The sequence below is a fragment of the Macaca thibetana genome, chromosome X (assembly GCF_024542745.1).
Source record: "Macaca thibetana thibetana isolate TM-01 chromosome X, ASM2454274v1, whole genome shotgun sequence".
NCBI classification, from domain to species: Eukaryota; Metazoa; Chordata; class Mammalia; order Primates; family Cercopithecidae; genus Macaca; species Macaca thibetana.
This window is the reverse complement of record NC_065598.1, coordinates 104226793-104243841: the sequence shown is the minus strand read 5'-3', so window position 1 is coordinate 104243841 and position 17049 is coordinate 104226793. Positions and strand designations below refer to the sequence as shown.

At 34.7% G+C, this 17049-nt stretch overlaps 1 protein-coding gene across 6 annotated transcripts in view; it reads right to left on the bottom strand.

Moving 5' to 3' along the window:
* Window positions 1–17049, bottom strand: part of COL4A5 (collagen type IV alpha 5 chain) — a 269789-nt gene that overhangs the window by 113729 nt on the left and 139011 nt on the right. For all 6 annotated transcript variants that reach the window (XR_007722723.1, XM_050777164.1, XM_050777166.1 and 3 more), the window contains 10 exons: window positions 16448–16510; window positions 14453–14488; window positions 14322–14363; window positions 14060–14152; window positions 11889–11942; window positions 11736–11792; window positions 11426–11470; window positions 9305–9358; window positions 7562–7603; window positions 5349–5481 (listed from right to left, as the gene is read on the bottom strand). Coding sequence is in view for 5 of the 6 variants with exons in the window: in XM_050777164.1 (XP_050633121.1) it covers window positions 5349–5481; window positions 7562–7603; window positions 9305–9358; window positions 11426–11470; window positions 11736–11792; window positions 11889–11942; window positions 14060–14152; window positions 14322–14363; window positions 14453–14488; window positions 16448–16510 (619 nt within the window). In the remaining variant the exon portion in view is untranslated. The remainder of the gene's footprint in view (window positions 1–5348; window positions 5482–7561; window positions 7604–9304; window positions 9359–11425; window positions 11471–11735; window positions 11793–11888; window positions 11943–14059; window positions 14153–14321; window positions 14364–14452; window positions 14489–16447; window positions 16511–17049) is intronic.

The window sequence follows — 17049 nt, the reverse complement described above, 5'->3', positions numbered from 1 at the left end:
CCATCCCTGTATTTTGAGCCTATGTGTCTCTGCACGTGAGATGGGTCTCCTGAATACAGCACACTGATGGGTCTTGACTCTATCCAATTTGCCAGTCTGTGTCTTTTAATTGGAGCATTTAGCCCATTTACACTTACATTTAAGGTTAATATTGTTATGTGTGAATTTGATCCTGTCATTATGATGTTAGCTGGTTATTTTGCTCGTTAGTTGCTGCAGTCTCTTCATAGCATCGATGGTCTTTACAATTTGGCATGTTTTTGCAGTGGCTGGTATTGGTTTTGTCACCAACTTTATTTTTTTTAATGTCCTGAAAATAGTTTAAAATTTGGGAATTATCTGCTTTTTGACAGCTTGGTAGAATTCGTTTGTAAAATGATAAAACCACCCATACAACCAATGCATTTTCATGGAGATCTCTAACATTTTAAAATATTCTATGGTAATTGATCTACTGAGGTTTCCTACTTTCTCAAAACATTTTTAATTAATTTGTTTCCTGTTTCATGATAAATTTATATTTTTTCCAAATTTAAAATATTTTAACACATTTATAGTTTTCTTGTAATTTAAAATTTGATTTTTATAATGATCTTTTTCTTTACTGATTATATTTGTGCCTTTTTTCATTTTTATCTTGATTGTATTTGCAAACTTGTTAATTTCAAACTCTTCTCACTCAAAATATCTTTTATTTTCCCTATCCAATTACATTTTTAGTTTGTTTTCTATTTATTAATTTTTATTTTTATCTTTATCGAGCTTTTCCTTCTGTTCGTGCTTGTTTCTTTTTTCAAAAATTTAAGTCATTTCGTTTTAGTCTTTCTGATTTTGTGAGAAAGGTACTGATTTCGCTATATTAATGAGTTTTGATATGAGGTGCTTTCATTGTTGTTTAGCATTCGGTAGTCTGTCATTTCCTTTTGTTTCTTTTTTATGTCTAGAAATATTTATATTGTTTCTTAATATACAATTGTAAACATTTTTGGTGATTTTGTTGTAAATTTGTTATTTTATTTCACTGTGATCACAGAGAATGACATGCATGTAATTTTTAAATAATTCTTTATGTTCTAATAGAATGAATTTCTTTAAATATTCCATGTATGTTTAAAAAGAATGCATATTCTCTGCTGCACACAAAGTATTTCTCTTTCCCCCATATATACAGCTCAATTGTGTTGCTCAAATCATTTATAACCTTATTTTTTACCTACTTGATATGTTGGGATTTGTCAGTTTATTTCCCATATGCTATCAGTTTTCACTTTATACATTCAAAGCTATATTGTTAGATACATATTCATAAATTTTAAATCATTGTGATATGATTTATCTATTTATCCATATGAATGTCTCTTTTTTATTTTAGATTCAGGAAGTACATACGAAGCTTTGTTAGTAATACAGGGGCATATTGCATGATGGTGGCATTTAGGCTTCCAGTGAACTCATCACCCAAATAGTGACTAGTGACTATGTACTCAATAAGTAGCTTTTCAATCTCCCCAACTTTTGGAGCCTCCTATGTCTATTGTTTCCATCTTTATGTCCATGCATACCTATTGTTTATCTCCCACTTCTAAGTGAAGACAGATGGTATTTGGTTTTCTATTTCTGAGTTATTTCACTTAGGGTAATGGCCTTCATCTGCATTCGTGTTGCTGCAAAGGACATGATTTCATTGTTTGTATGGCTGCATATTCTTCCATAGTGCATATGTACCACATTTTCTTTATCCAATCCACTTCTGATGAACACTTAGGATGATTCCATGACTTTGCTATGATGAATACTGCTGCAATGAACATATGAGTGCACGTGTCTTTTTGTAGAATGATTTCCTTTGGGTAGATACCCAGTAGTGCGACTGCTGGGTGGAATGCTAGTTCTACTTGTAGTTCTTCGAAAAATCTCCAAACTGCTTTCCACAGTAGTTGAACTAATTTAAATTCCCACCAACAATATATAACTATGACCTCCACATTCTTGCCCAAATTTGTTATTTTATGCCTTTTTAATAATAGCCATTCTAACGTTTGAGTTAGTATCTCATTGTGGTTTGACTTTGCATTTATTTGCTGATTAGCGATGTTAAGTATTTTTTTCATGTTTGTTGGCCACATGTATGTCTTATTTTAAGAAGTGTTCTGTTCATGTCTTTTGCCCAGTTTTTAATGGGGTTTTTTTTTCTCTTATTGATTTGTTCAAGTTCCTTATATTAATAGATTCTGGATACTAGTCCTTTGCCAGATGCATAGTTTACAAATATTTTCACCAATTCTGTAGGCTATTTACTCCATTGATTGTTTCTTTAGCTGTGCAGAAGCTCTTTAGTTTAATTAAGTCCCAATTGTATATTTTTGTTTTGGTTGCATTTACTTTTGAGGTCTTAGTCATAATCTTTGCCTAGGTCAATGTCCAGAAGAGTTTTTCCTGCATTTTCTTCCAGAATTATTATAGTTTCAAATTTTCCATTTAATTATATTTCATACTATATTAGAACTGCTAAACCAGTTTTATGTATAGCATTTGCCCAGTATATATTGCATTATTTTCAGATTATATCTGTCACTTTGCTTTAGATATGTCTACTACGCACTATATATAGGTATTTTTAATTTCAATTTTAGTCAGTGTCTTTTAATCAGTGTTTAGTTCTTTCAAATTTGTTGGAGTTACTGACTTATATTTAACTTCTTCTTGTCATCTTATATTTTATTTTCTATTTGCCCAGATTTGTCTTTATTTTGCCCCAATCCTAACTTACACGATATAAGAGATTTTTAGTCATTTTCTTTCTTCAATTGGTGTGTAAGTTACACATTTTATTTCTATTCTTCTCTAGTGGCTACTATTAATATTTTAACCTATGTACTTAAACCTATATATTTCTAAAAATTTATACAGTTAACAAGAATTATATTATCTTTCCCTAACAAGACAAAACACTTCTCTTTATTCTTTCTGCATCTACACATCACAGGTTAATAATGTTTACAATTATAGCTCCAAGTTGTTACTTAAAACACCTTTTTAAAAAATGACCAGTACTGATTTAGACTTAATATGCTTTACTAATATATTTTCTAAGCTTTGGTTCTTGCATCCTACCGCTATTCTCATTTTATCCAGAATTCCTTTTTTTCTTTTTGGAGTAAAACCTCCAGTAACTATTTCAGAGACAGTCTGAAGGTGTTAAACTTCCTATGTATCTCATCTTCACATTAGGATGATAGTTTAGTATAACACAGAATCCCTAATTCATAGTAATTTGTCCTTATCACTTTGAAAATGTGCTCCATTATCATCCTCTGACTCTGCTTTGTAGGTGATCGGCTTTTTGTTCTCAAATAGTTTTTAAGTGCTTCTTTTTATCCCTGAATTCTGAAATATCCCTACAATGTGTCTAGTTATGGGCCTTTGCATTACTATTATTTTACTCTTGCTTAGTGCTCCATGAGCTTTTCCATAGTGATGTATGTGTTTTTTTAATAGATGGAAGTTCTCAGCCATTATTTTTTTCAAATGCTGACTCTTGTCCCATTCTTTCCTTCTTGGCCTCCCTCATGAGATAATTTTGGAGCTTCTAAGTTTATCCTTTATACTTCTTAACTTTTCATTCATACTTCCCAACTCCTTATCTCTTTTACTGCATTCTGAGGTAATTCTTTATTTCAATTTTCCAGATACAGTATGTATTTAGTTCACTATCTTGAGATTAGGAATCTGAAGTTCACATTTAGAGCATAATGGAACCTATATTTATTTTCTTTCTCTTGGGAAAGATCACTATCACTCATCTCATCATTTTGTATTTCATTAGCCACATATTTTTGAAGGAAAAGGAATAATAATTTATTGAATATGTATGTGTGCCAGGCACTGTACCACATACATCTGGATATTTTACATACATCACTATTATTACCCTATGTCAGAGAACATCCAAATAAACATTCTAGATAAGGGCAGTACTCAATTTGTGGCCAAATTAGAAATGTTCCACTATACTGTGTGTTTTCAAAGGCAATAATATAAAACTCAGTATTGAGCTCTAAGATTTTATTTTATAACAAAATCACCATGGGGATTTCCAGTTAGGTGTTTCTGAAATTTTAGGTGGATAATGCTGCTTGCCATTTTTATACAGGAAATCTTGCAAAACTAGGCATTACTTGGGGAGAATATCCTTCCCTATTAGCATGAAAAGTGTGATGATTTGCCTATTAAATCTCAGAATTGTTTGGTATAATATAGTAATAATAAAATGTACCCCAGTTAATATGGCTATCATCAAAAAGACAAAAAATAACAGAATGCTGCAAGGATGCAGAGAAGAGAGAACTCATACACTGTTGGTGGGAATGTAAATTAATGCAACCATTATGAAGAAAAGTATGGAGGTTCTTCAAAAAACTAAAAATAGAACTACCATATGTTCCAGCAATCTCATGTCTGGGTATATATCCAAAAGAAAATAAATTAGTAATTCAAAGAGTAATTCAAATAGTGCTCCCATGTTTATTGCAGCACTATTCATAACAGCCAAGATATGAAATCAACCTGAATGTTCATCAGTGGATGAACAGATAAAGGAAATGTGGTATAAATACACAATGGAATATTATTCGGCCATAAAAGAACGAAGTTCTGTCATTTTCAGCAATATGGATGAACCTGAAGGACATTACGTTAAGTGAAATAAGCCAGGCACAGAAAGGCAAATACAAATGCATGTTCTCATTCTTATGTAGGAGGTTAAGAAAAAAGTTGATCTCATGGAGGTAGAGAGAATGATGGTTACCAGGGGCTGGGAAGGGTCAGGGGTAATGAAGAAAGGTTGGTTAATGAGTACAAACATATAGTTAGATAGAAGCAGTAAGTTACAGTGTTTCATAGCACAGTGGATTCACAACAGTTAACAACAACTTATTGTATATTTCAAAACAGCTAGAAGAGAAGATTTTGAATGTTCCCAACATAAAGAAAAGATAAATACTTAAGGTAACGGATATTCTAGTTACCTTGATTTGATCACCATACATTGTACCCACGTATTAAAATATCACATGTATCCCATAAATATGTGCAATTATGTATCAATAAAAAATAAAATGTAGAAACGGGAATCTTAGGATTAAAGGACACTATTCATTTAGGCTTTTTTAAAGTACAAGTGAGTAATATGGTGAGAGACGGTATAGTGAGATTTGGGAAGTACCTGTCAATTAAAAAGGATTTGTGTCTTCTACTTCCATGCTTACCATGGAACTGATCTGATAAAAAGTATACATGGATTAGTAAGCATGCTATAAGCACAAGGCCATAAATGCAATCTCATTTACCTGGAGGTCCAGGAAGGCCAGGTGGACCCTGTATTCCAGGAAATCCTCGCTCTCCTTTTTCCCCGGGCAAGCCAGGCAACCCAATGTTTCCTTTTTCTCCTATAGTTATACCAGTCCCAGGTCTAGGAATTACCTTTATTACAAAAGAAAAAAAAAATAAAGAAATGCAAAGAAGAAAAGCCTTGTTCTCCTGAAAATACTATGGGAGCTACATATGATTGCAATGTCATCATTTTCACATAGTTTATGAATCACATTCCGTATCGCTCCCATCCTCCAACTGATTAGAAAATGTCCAATATAAGTAACAACATTACCATGTTCCTGAGCCCAAGGCGTATAAAACTAAAAGTATTTTTGATGTCTCTTCTCCTATAATTCACATTCAATTAATTCCAGTCTCCTAAGCCTGACAATTCTTTACAGAAAACATCTCTCCAATTTGCCCCCTTGATTCCTGTTGCCACAACTGTATCATCAACTCACACTTAGAGTAACAGAAGCACCTCTGATCTTGTCCCTTGAATTCCAATCTATTGTTAGGATATGCTTCCTCAAAAACCATTTGTGTGCGTGTGTTAACTATTCTGCTTAAGGACTCAAAATTGCTCACTACTTTTTACTACAAGTGCTGCTACTTTTAATCCTGAACTGTAAGTCACTTTTCACTTCCAATACCTCTCTCACCTATTTAATCTCCTATTATGTCTTACAATAAAGTTTTATTATAGTGAAGTCTGTCTGATTCTAATCATTTCATTCAACTTGCACATTCTTGTCTATGTCTTTGCATATTCCATTCCAAACATGTGTAATGCCTTTCCCCAATCTTTCCCTTTATTAACCCACATTTATTTCTTCCTTTAAAAAAGAAAACTACCCCATAAATATATATACCTACTATATACCAAAAGAAATTTAAAAATAAAACCCATCTTTTCTTTATTGATTAAACCCAACTAATTAATCATTCCTTTTTACTCTGTATTCTTGTAACTCAAGTATTTTCTTAAAAACTTAGTATTAAATAAATTAAATATTTAAAAATTCTTCTTATAGACCTATAAAGGTAAATGAACATCAGATTTAAGAGACTGCCAGTCTGATGTACAAATTAACACCTAGTAGCAGTATGATATTTCATCCTGTCTCTATTGGATGGATATAAGAAACATTCACACAAAAGGAGACAAAAAGTTGTGGGACTTAGGATTGGAATAGTGATTCAAAAGGAAACTGGGCTGCTAAATAGGACTGTACTCTCAAAATTTCCATTTCTTCTGATATGTATTAAAATTTTATCTTCTCATTTTATAAAGAGATTATTTCCTAGAGGAGTGAAGCTGATTTTAAAATGAAAGTGAATAAAAAAAATCTAAGATCTTCTTTAAGTATATCCTCATTAGATTTAGTACAGTCCTAAGTATTAATAACTGAGACTCACTATGGATAATAAGAATTAAATTAATGTTACTAACATGTCTGGACACATAAGTTTTCCAACATTCGCACTGTTGCGGCTTCAATGCAGTTTGAAGTCAAGAGTCTTACTAAATTTCAACCAAAGAAAAACCAATATGTTAAACCTCAGCAACGATATTTTATTCCTAATAAGACTGGAAGTACAGTTGACTTAAATTTCATAGTGAACACAAACATGACAGAAATTCTGTAGCTCCCCCACTCCCAATTATTCTTTCATAAAGCAGCTTCCTACGTGCGTTATTAAAAGTCCCTAGAAAGCACACACTCAGGAAAGAAAGAGGTGTGAATCAGACAATTACAAATTTAGAAAACCTATTAAGACCAAATCTATCTTTCTCCTGAGCTCTGCAGGGGAAAGGACCAAAACCCCACCCCACCCCAACTTCCCCAAGTTTTGTTTTGTTGTTGTTTTCATTGAACCTTTGTAAGCAACACTTGCACCACCTGCTGGTTGCTTGAGAAGTGATCTGGCAATCATGAAGTAAAACAACCCAAAGCCATAATTTTAGACCTTTACCACGCAGAAGTAATGCATAGGCAGAACAATACAAGACCTTGAGGTCAACGTTACTGAAGTTTTTAGATATAAAGACTTTTAAGCCAGTAGAAATTGATAATGACTTGAAATTTTCTGTTCTATGAAGAAAAAGTAGGGAGTATGCAATTAAGGCACAAAAATGATAATGCATTAATAAATTTTGATAAATGAATACTAAAAAAAAACTTACAAGTCCAGGAGGTCCAGGTGGGCCAATGTCACCTTTTTGGCCCTGTTCAATTCAATTGTAAATAGGTTAGTAAAATTCACATGAAAACATCAATTTCCTCAAGAATATAAGAGAAACTTTTCAAAAAGACCCAGAAATCAATCATAAAATACCTCAAATGAGAAATGCAACATGAAGTAATGAAACAATTCTGAGCTAAGCCTAACCTGTGATGTTGTCTCAGATTTACTAGCTATATAATATTGACCAAGTTAATTAACTTCTCCAGTTTATATACAAAGAATAAAGATTTTTGGACCAGAGTTTTAAGGTATTTCTAGTTGTAATGTTTTTTTGATTTTTAAGATTCCTATTTTTAGCCAACTACAAATACTCTATAAAGAAGATAATAGAAAAAAATGGTAGCACTAGAATCAGTGAAAAACTTACATTTTTTTTTTTACATTTAGCCATATTTCTCCTTGTAAAACTAGCCAAGGACATAAATGTAGTGTCATTTCTATTAGTGACAGATATTTCAGATGCGATGGACTTAACTATCATCAATAATAGCTAGTAACTCTGAATTGCTTTTGTGAGCTTGCTCTTGGAAGCTAATGAAAGACAAGTTCAGATAGAACTTTTATCGTTGATTAGTAGCTATAACAGCATGGAAAAAACACAATATTCAATATTCAAATGTTACTCCACTACTGGCCAAGACACAAGGATGGTCTTTTTCATACTTCTATTCTGACTCTAGTCTTGTTCATAGAAGCCATCCATCTATATACAAATACTACTTGACAAAAAACCATTTTATCTGAGTATTTCCTACCTCCCTTTATGCTAATTGTGCCTTTTAAGCCATGCTAGAACTTAGACCTAATTTAGAAATAAACCACCATTAAAATATGTGCCTTCTGCCTACATTCAAGTTTGTAAGGCCTTTCCTTCCTTGCCTGAAAAACAAAAAAGCTTTCAGTTTTTGATACAAAGCAATTAAAGACAAGAGGGATTGGAGTACTGGTTATTTTGTGACCTGCTAAAACTCTGGTAATTGTGTGCTTCATACAATGTTTCAAAGTCATTTGAAAAATAGGTAACTAAATAATTGACCTCAGTCAGGCTGCATTGGCCCAGTAGGGGGGAAAAACAACAAAGAATTAGCCACAGACAGGCGCCTATACTCCCAGCTACTCGGGAGGCTGAGGCAGGAGAATGGCGTAAACCCGGGAGGCGGAGCTTGCAGTGAGCTGAGATCCGGCCACTGCACTCCAGCCTGGGAGACAGAGCGAAACTCCGTCTCCAAAAAAAAAAAAAAAAAAAAAAAGAATTAGCCACAGACTTACAGACAATAATTGCATACAGAATGGAAATGTTTAGTGGCGACGTTCTACATTCACAGCTATAAGCCTTTTTCGTAAGAGGACCTCACTAAAATAGTGCTGAATTCTCTTTGCGGAAAAAAAAGCTTTGCCGACACATGCTCAAAGTAAAGGCAATGACTTTTCACAGTGGAGATGCTAAAGTTAAACAATGCTTAATGTATTTCTGCAACATGGACTGTGATTTATGGCAATGGAAGAAAATTTAGCAAGTGTGGTATAAAAGAAAAATGAGCAAAAGATGAATAAAGAAGGAATATTTTGAATATAAAAGCTAGTTATGTAGACGTTTTCCATTTATAATTCAAGCTTGAGAGAAGAAAAGGATTATTTTAGCTAGACTAAACCAGTCACTTCAAAGTATTAAAATTCTTACCTTTTCACCATCCCTTCCGGGTTCACCAGGGTAACCAGGATCACCAGGCAAACCCTTTAAAAAATAGCGGATAGGGTGACATGAGCACAAATGGTGGGGTTAGGAAATCTCCAAAAATTGTCTTCTCCATAGAAGCAATGAGAATACTGGCAAAAATGGTCAGTCAGAATTAACTTTCATAACTTAACCAAAGCTTGCAACAATTCAAGGAGTGTTTTCTCAGAAAAAAAAAAAAAAAAAAAAATGCTGAATCTTGTGAGAACTCAGAGCTTTGTGGCATTTTAACTTGCTCTATTCCCACCACCTCTCTTCACAATCAAGGTGAAAACCAGCAGCCTAGCAGCAACTGTAGAGGAAAGAACAGGGCTGGAGCTCCTTCGAAGCCCCATTTCCAGAGAATTATCATTATTTGATCTGTCTGGTGGTTCAAAAGAAGACTATTTGCAAGGCTGCCTTTATTTGACCCAACTTGGGCTCTCCCAGTGCAAACAGAGAACAAGAGAACAGCCTCCCTACCGCCCAACCCCCATTTGTTGAAAACACTAAGAGGCAATTGTTGAATATCACAGCTGCCTGAATCAAGACAAAGACCAATTGTTCCAAAAGAAGCCAGGAACTGAGGCCCTGAATTTACCTCTTGATATTTTATAATATAAAATATTTTTGAACTAGAGATTGTAAATTGAGGATTGCCTGTTTAGTAAAATATCCTGAAACCAATTTATCTGAATTTAGTAATTCTAACCTATCTTATTAAGAATTATCCTTTTCCCATGGAATAACTTACAAATTTCATCAAATATTCTCTCTGTCCTTGAAAAACTCTTGCCTACTGTAGATACTCTTGATACTGAAGCTGCTTGAAATAATGTTTTTGGAATTACATATTTTATTTCCCATGCCCCTTTTTGGTAGTAAGTAGAAATATTACCTGTCAAAACTTTTACTGAAAAAACATGTTCACACACACAGAAAAACTGTATGGGAATATTTATAATAGTTTTATTCATAATGGCCACAACACAGAAACAACCAAAATATCCTTCAATGGGTCAATGGATAAACAAACCATGGTATATTCAAATTATCAAATACTACTCAGCAATAAAAAAATGAACTGATACACAATTCAATGTATTATGCTATGTGAAAGGATCCTGATTCAAAAGGCTATATACAAAATGATCCAATGTATCTGACATTTGGAAATAGGCAAAATTAAAGAGACTGACAAAAGATCAGTTGTTGCAAGGAGGTTGGGATAGGGGAATAGGGAGGAGATAACTACAAAAGAGCATGAGGGAACTTTTGAAGGTGATGGAAGTGTTCTTAATTATGGTGGTGGTGACACAACTGTATGTGTTTGTCAAAACACAGAACTGTAGCCGGGCGTGGTGGCTCAAGCCTGTAATCCCAGCACTTTGGGAGGCCAAGACGGGTGGATCACAAGGTCAGGAGATCGAGACCATCCTGGCTAACACGGTGAAACCCCGTCTCTACTGAAAAAATACAAAAAAACTAGCCGGGCGAGGTGGCGGGCGCCTGTAGTCCCAGCTACTCCGGAGGCTGAGGCAGGAGAATGGCGTGGACCTGGGAGGCGGAGCTTGCAGTGAGCTGAGATCCAGCCACTGCACTCCAGCCTGGGCTACAGAGCAAGACTCTGTCTCAAAAAAAACAAAAAAACAAAAAAACAAAAAAACACAGAACTGTAAACTAAAAATAGTTCCTTTTACTATATGTAAATTATATCTCAATAAGTCTGACTTTAAAAAATAGATGAACCTCAAATTTATATTTGGTGTAATTGGATTGTTTGTAATGCAAAGGATAAACGCTTGAGGGGAAGAATACCCCATTCTCCATGATGTGCTTATTTCACATTGCATACGTGTATCAAAACATCTCATGTACCTCATAAATAAATATATACACCTACTATGGACTCACAAACATTTTTAAAAATTGAAAATTATATTCAAAAGACAAAGACTGGATAATTTCAATTCATTTAAACTATTTCCAGACCCCACACTCTTTGTCATACTCTTTCTCTACCACCATATGTTATACCAACATATAAATGTCTCCAGTTTTGCAGGGGGAAGAACCTTAGCTACTCACAGGAATTCCTGGTTGGCCGTTTTCTCCATCTTTGCCTGGTTTACCCTACACGATACAAAGAAATGATAGAGCAACAACATACATTTGTTAGTTAGGAAGTATAAAGTTGAAGAATATAACAAGCTTTATTACTGGCTTGGACTATATTAAGTAGACTTTTTAGACATCAACATTATAATGTCAGTAGTGATATTTTGAAACAATGGAAGATGTAGGAAGAAAGAATAAAATCACACACACACACACACACACACACACACACACACATTTAGAATTTTTTGAAAAGAATATTAGCAGTTACATCACTTACTCTTTTGCCTGGCTCTCCTTGCTCACCCTTCTCACCTTTCTCACCACCTGGGGGACCCTGTACACATAAAAATTGTTTCACATTGGTTCATAGAGTATTGTGTACCAATGCCAATTTACATTAAATGATGCTAAAGCACTTTAGGTTACTTACTGGAGGACCACGTATCCCTGGAGGTCCAGGAGGCCCTCGGTCACCAGGAAGTCCCTATGTAGTAGTAGGGGAAAGGAAGTCAATGTTAATACTGGAACATGCTTTTCATTCTAAGCACTAGCACTAGCTAGAAGCATTTTTAATAAACTGAACCACAGCTACATCTATGTTGCAGCAACATGGTTAGAGCTGGAGGCCATAATCCTAAGTGAATTAATGCATGAACAAAACATCGAATACCACATGGTCTCATTGGGGGCACAAGGACATAAAGATGGCAACAATAGACACTGGGGACTACTAAGAGTAGAGGGAGGCAGGTAATACTTGTAAAACTAACTTCTGAGTACTATGTTCACTACCTGGCTGATGGGATCTGTACCCCAAACCTCAGCATCATACAACATACCCATGTGACAAACCTGTACATGTACCCCCTGTATATATAATAAAGGTAGAAATTTTTTAAACAATAAAATAAAATAAAAATAAATCTCCCTCTAAAAAAATTAAACTGAACTGTATACTCATGTAGTATAACCAAAGATAATAGGGTGTTTCTAATTTAAGGTTGAAATATTCTAAGCAAAATTAACTAGAGCTATCTTTGCTCATTTCAGTTAATTTCTTGTCTATATACAAGCCAAGATTTGAGGTAAATAACAAGGCAACACTTAAAATGAAAAAATGACAATTTTTTATTCTTATAAAATATTTTATACAAAGTAAGAATACCTAAAACAAGGAGATTTTGGGGTCAAATGGCATACATATATTTTGGCAGATAATTAAATGGCCAAAGTCATATTGATGGTAGAGTTTCAATACAACTTTTCCTTTATTCTTAACTTTCTTATTCACATTTAAGAGAAACAAAAATGCACACATTCTGTTTGTTTAAGTGTGGGCCAGTATGCTTTATAAATATATCTAATTTCCCTCATCTACTCTAGCAAAAGCAGGGTATCAGATAATTATTTCTAAACACAGCAAAGGCTTATAGAGTAACATTATCTTTCTCCTTGCATATCAGTGAAATGTAGAGAACACTGTCATCATTCTGACTTACCATAACCTAATTTTATACATGAATGGATTCTTCAAATAGCCAAAAATGGAAATAACCCAAATGCCCATCAACTGATTAATTAATGGATAAACAAAATGTAGACTATTTACACAATGAAATATTATTCAGCCATAAAAAGGAATGAAGCACTGATATGTGCTGCAAAATGATTTAACAAGAAAACACTATGCTAAGTAAAAGAAGCCAGACACAGAAGATCACATATTATATGATTCCATTTATATGAAATATCCAGAATAGAAAAATTTACAGAGCCAAGAAGTAGATTAGTGATTACCTAGGGCTGGTCAATTTGGGGAGAAATAGGGAGTACAGCTAACATAGGTATGGAGATTTTTTTAAGGAAGCCTAAAAATTTTCTAAAGTTAGATTGCACGGATAGTTTCACTACCCTGTGAATACACTAAAAAAAATTGAATTGTACACTTTAAATGGGTGGATTCTATGTATGTAAACTGTATCTTGATAAAGTTATTTTAAAAATTTAATGATCTCAGCCAGGCGTGGTGGCTCACGCCTGGAATCCCAGCACTTTGGGAGCCTGAGGCAGGTGGATCACGAGGTCAGGAGTTCAAGACCAGCCTGGCCAACATGGTGAAACCCCATCTCTACTAAAAATACAAAAATTAGCAGGGTGCGGTGGTGGCACCTGTAATCCTAGCTACTAGGGAGGCTGAGGCAGGAGAATCGCTTGAACCTAGGAGGCAGAGGTTGCAGTGAGCCAAGATCATGCCATTGCACTCCAGCCTGGGTGACAAGAGCAAGACTCAGTCTCAAAAAAATAATAATAATAATCTCAGATCCTTGTTATTTAAAAAAATACCCTGATATATAACCACATTTCAGCTTATAATGCATTTTAATGGAATGCCACTTACATATAAATATTATTTTTAACTTTTTATCATTTCATTTTTTCAGATTTATTGAGGTATAAATGACTAATTAAAAACTGTATATATCTAAGGTGTAAACAATGTGATGTTTTGATATACATATACATTGTGAAGTGGTTACCACCATCAAACTAATTAACATATCCATAGCAAGATTTTCATTGACTTCCTCCCTACTTACTCACCTGATCTCCTTTCTGAAACTCTACATCAATTGGTCTTTTCTGTTCACTGATCTGCCCAGGTGGCCCAGGTGGGCCCTGAAGACCTTGCTCACCCTGTTTGCAAGACAAAATAAGGCAGTGATATTTCATAACCACCACAGACAATAATATGACATGTAAGATAAGATAACTGCAAGAAGCAAGAGAAAGAAAGAAGGCAGTTCAAATGACTACAAAAAGAGAAAGCTGAGGGCTGAATAACCAACTCTCTTTCTTTACTCACCTTTTCACCTTTGGGTCCCTGGAAATTTAAGCCCATATTCCCCTGGAAAGAGAAGTTTCCATTTAAAAATCTCACTGACAGTACGAAAAGAATACACACCAAATAAAAGATATAAAGAAAAAGAAAATTACCTTTGGTCCTGGAAGTCCTGGTGGACCAGGAGGGCCCTATGAAGAGAAGAAAAAAGAGAAAATAAAATGTTATATTAATAAGTTAATTTTAAAAGTTACTTAGTTTCAGAAAGAGTAAGGTGTGAAAAAGCACATCAAAATAGTATTTTCTTGTCTGTTTTCATTTTAGTCAGAGACACACGTTTTAACTGATTAAAATGAGTTAGATGAACGTGAGTACCTCTGATGACAGAACAGAAATGGGCAAGAGAAAAAAACTGGGATGGGCAGAGGTAGACAGGTAGCCCCAGTGTCAAAAATCAATTCAAAAGTTAATCTCAACAGCCCATCAAATTTTTCACATCAGAATTATAGGTAAATTTAGGTACCATAACGCAATTAACTATCAAGTTCCAAAAACCATGTGTTATTTTTTAAAATCCAGTTTGATTTTTATACAATCTGACTTTGTGTATTTGAGAATGTTTCAAGGTTTGAAAAATTAAATAGGCACCTTTCTGCTCAAGTATGTTGCCTCTTAACCTCAATGGGCCTATTTATTTATATATTGTATCTTGGTGACATTTCTTTCGTTGTTTTTTTTTTTTTTTTTTTGAGACGGAGTTTCCCTCTTGTTGCCCAGGCTGGAGTGCAATGGAACGATCTCAGCTCACCACAACCTCTGCCTCCTGGGTTCAAGCGATTCTCCTGTCTCAGCCTCCCGAGTAGCTGGAATTACAGGCATGCACCACCAAGCCTGGCTAATTTTTTGTATTTTTAGTAGAGACAAGGTTTCTCCATATTGGTCAGGCTGATCTCGAACTCCCAACCTCAGGTGATCCACCCGCTTTAGCCTTCCAAAGTGCTGGGATTACAGGCATGACCTACCGCACCCGGCCTCTTGGTGGCATTTCTAAGATTTGGCTTCACCTGTTGAATTAGGGTTAATTCAAGGAATATCCAGAAATGTAAAGTGAATCGGTTAAGTGGCCACAATGGTTCAGGAAATTCAAGGTGTAACAACATACTCAAGGGGCACCAATGTTCCAACAGCAGAATTAGGAAAAAGTGTAAAAGTCCATAGTTTCATGCTTTGCATGAAGTCTACAACTAAAACAAACTGAAGGGTTTTGTAATCTTCCCCCAAAAAGTTATAGGAAAGCAGAAATCACAATCTTTTCTGGTAGATTCCTCTAGTATTTATCAAACATTATTTCCTTCATTCAAAAGTGCAGGACCAATTGTCACAAACAAAAATGTACAACCTATACAGGTATAATGAAAACTGTCACTTAAATATATGGTAGATGAGAGATAGAGTGGCACATGAGAAATTACTTCTACTGAAATACAATTTTCTTGGCCTTTTAAGAGGGCAACAGCAAACTTGTAAGTCCAAAACATGACTTGAATGAAATCTAAGTATTGCAGAAGTAAAAATACTTAGAATTTACAAGGATAGAAAATAAGAGTGACTATAGAGGTAGTAAAGTAAGAGAATCGGTTACACATTCAGGATCTGTAGAAGTTTTGCGGGTATAAAAACCTGTGACCAATTGCATAGTGATCGCTCCCCTCACCAATTCTACTGTTTTGTCCCAGGCGCCTAAGAAATGAAAGCCAGTATTTTTTATGAAGCCCTGCTTTTGTTCTTCTTAAACAAAAAATTGCAGTTTGAAGAAACATGTTTCATCAAGTGATTAGAAAACTGCCTTAAAAGACTTTCTGAAATGGCCAGAATTGACTTCAACACTGATACATCAAGAAGCAACCAACAAAATATTTCATCATAAATCTTTCCTTTTATATACCTCATTTTTCCATCTATAAAATGGAGCCATTACTTAGAATGCATATTATTCACCACATCATTGTAAAGTCACCTTTAAATAAGAAAATTATAAATTGGGAATGTTGAGAATGCATTATGTTTTCAAGTATTATAAATAATATTAATATTCATGAAAGAAGTCAGAAAGGAAAGGGGGAGAAATTAAATTAAAGAAGAGAGCTTACCATCAAACCTGGTGGTCCTGGGGGACCAATTGGCCCTGGTATACCAGTGGGACCAGGTAGGCCCTGTTATAAAGTGAGTAAAGAAAATGATGAAAATAAAAAACAAAAAAACTAAAAAAACAAGCCCTTCATTGTATTTTTTTTTTGTAGACGAAGTCTCACTCGTGTTGCCCAGGCTGGAGTGCAATGGCATGATCTTGGCTCACTGCAACCTCCGCCTCCTGGGTTCAAATGATTCTCCTGCCTCAGCCTCCTGAGTAGCTGAGATTACAGGCACCTGCCACCACGCCTGGCTAATTAGCGTATTTTTAGTAGAGACGGGGTTTCACCATGTTGGCCAGACTGCTCTCGATATCATGACTCGGTCTCCCAAAGTGCTGGGATTACAGGCGTGAGCCACTGTGCCCGGCCCCCTCATTGTATCTTACAAAGAACTAAATGGATGAAATTTAGACTTCATTTAAACTTCAGTTGTCACTGGAATTCTGCTCTACAATTTTATCATTCAGCAATATTCTAAGTGAAATTTTAAAATGAATAGGGATAAAAGGATTAAGTAGTTATAAGAAAACTTGTGGTTTAAAGTGGTAAATAAATATAAG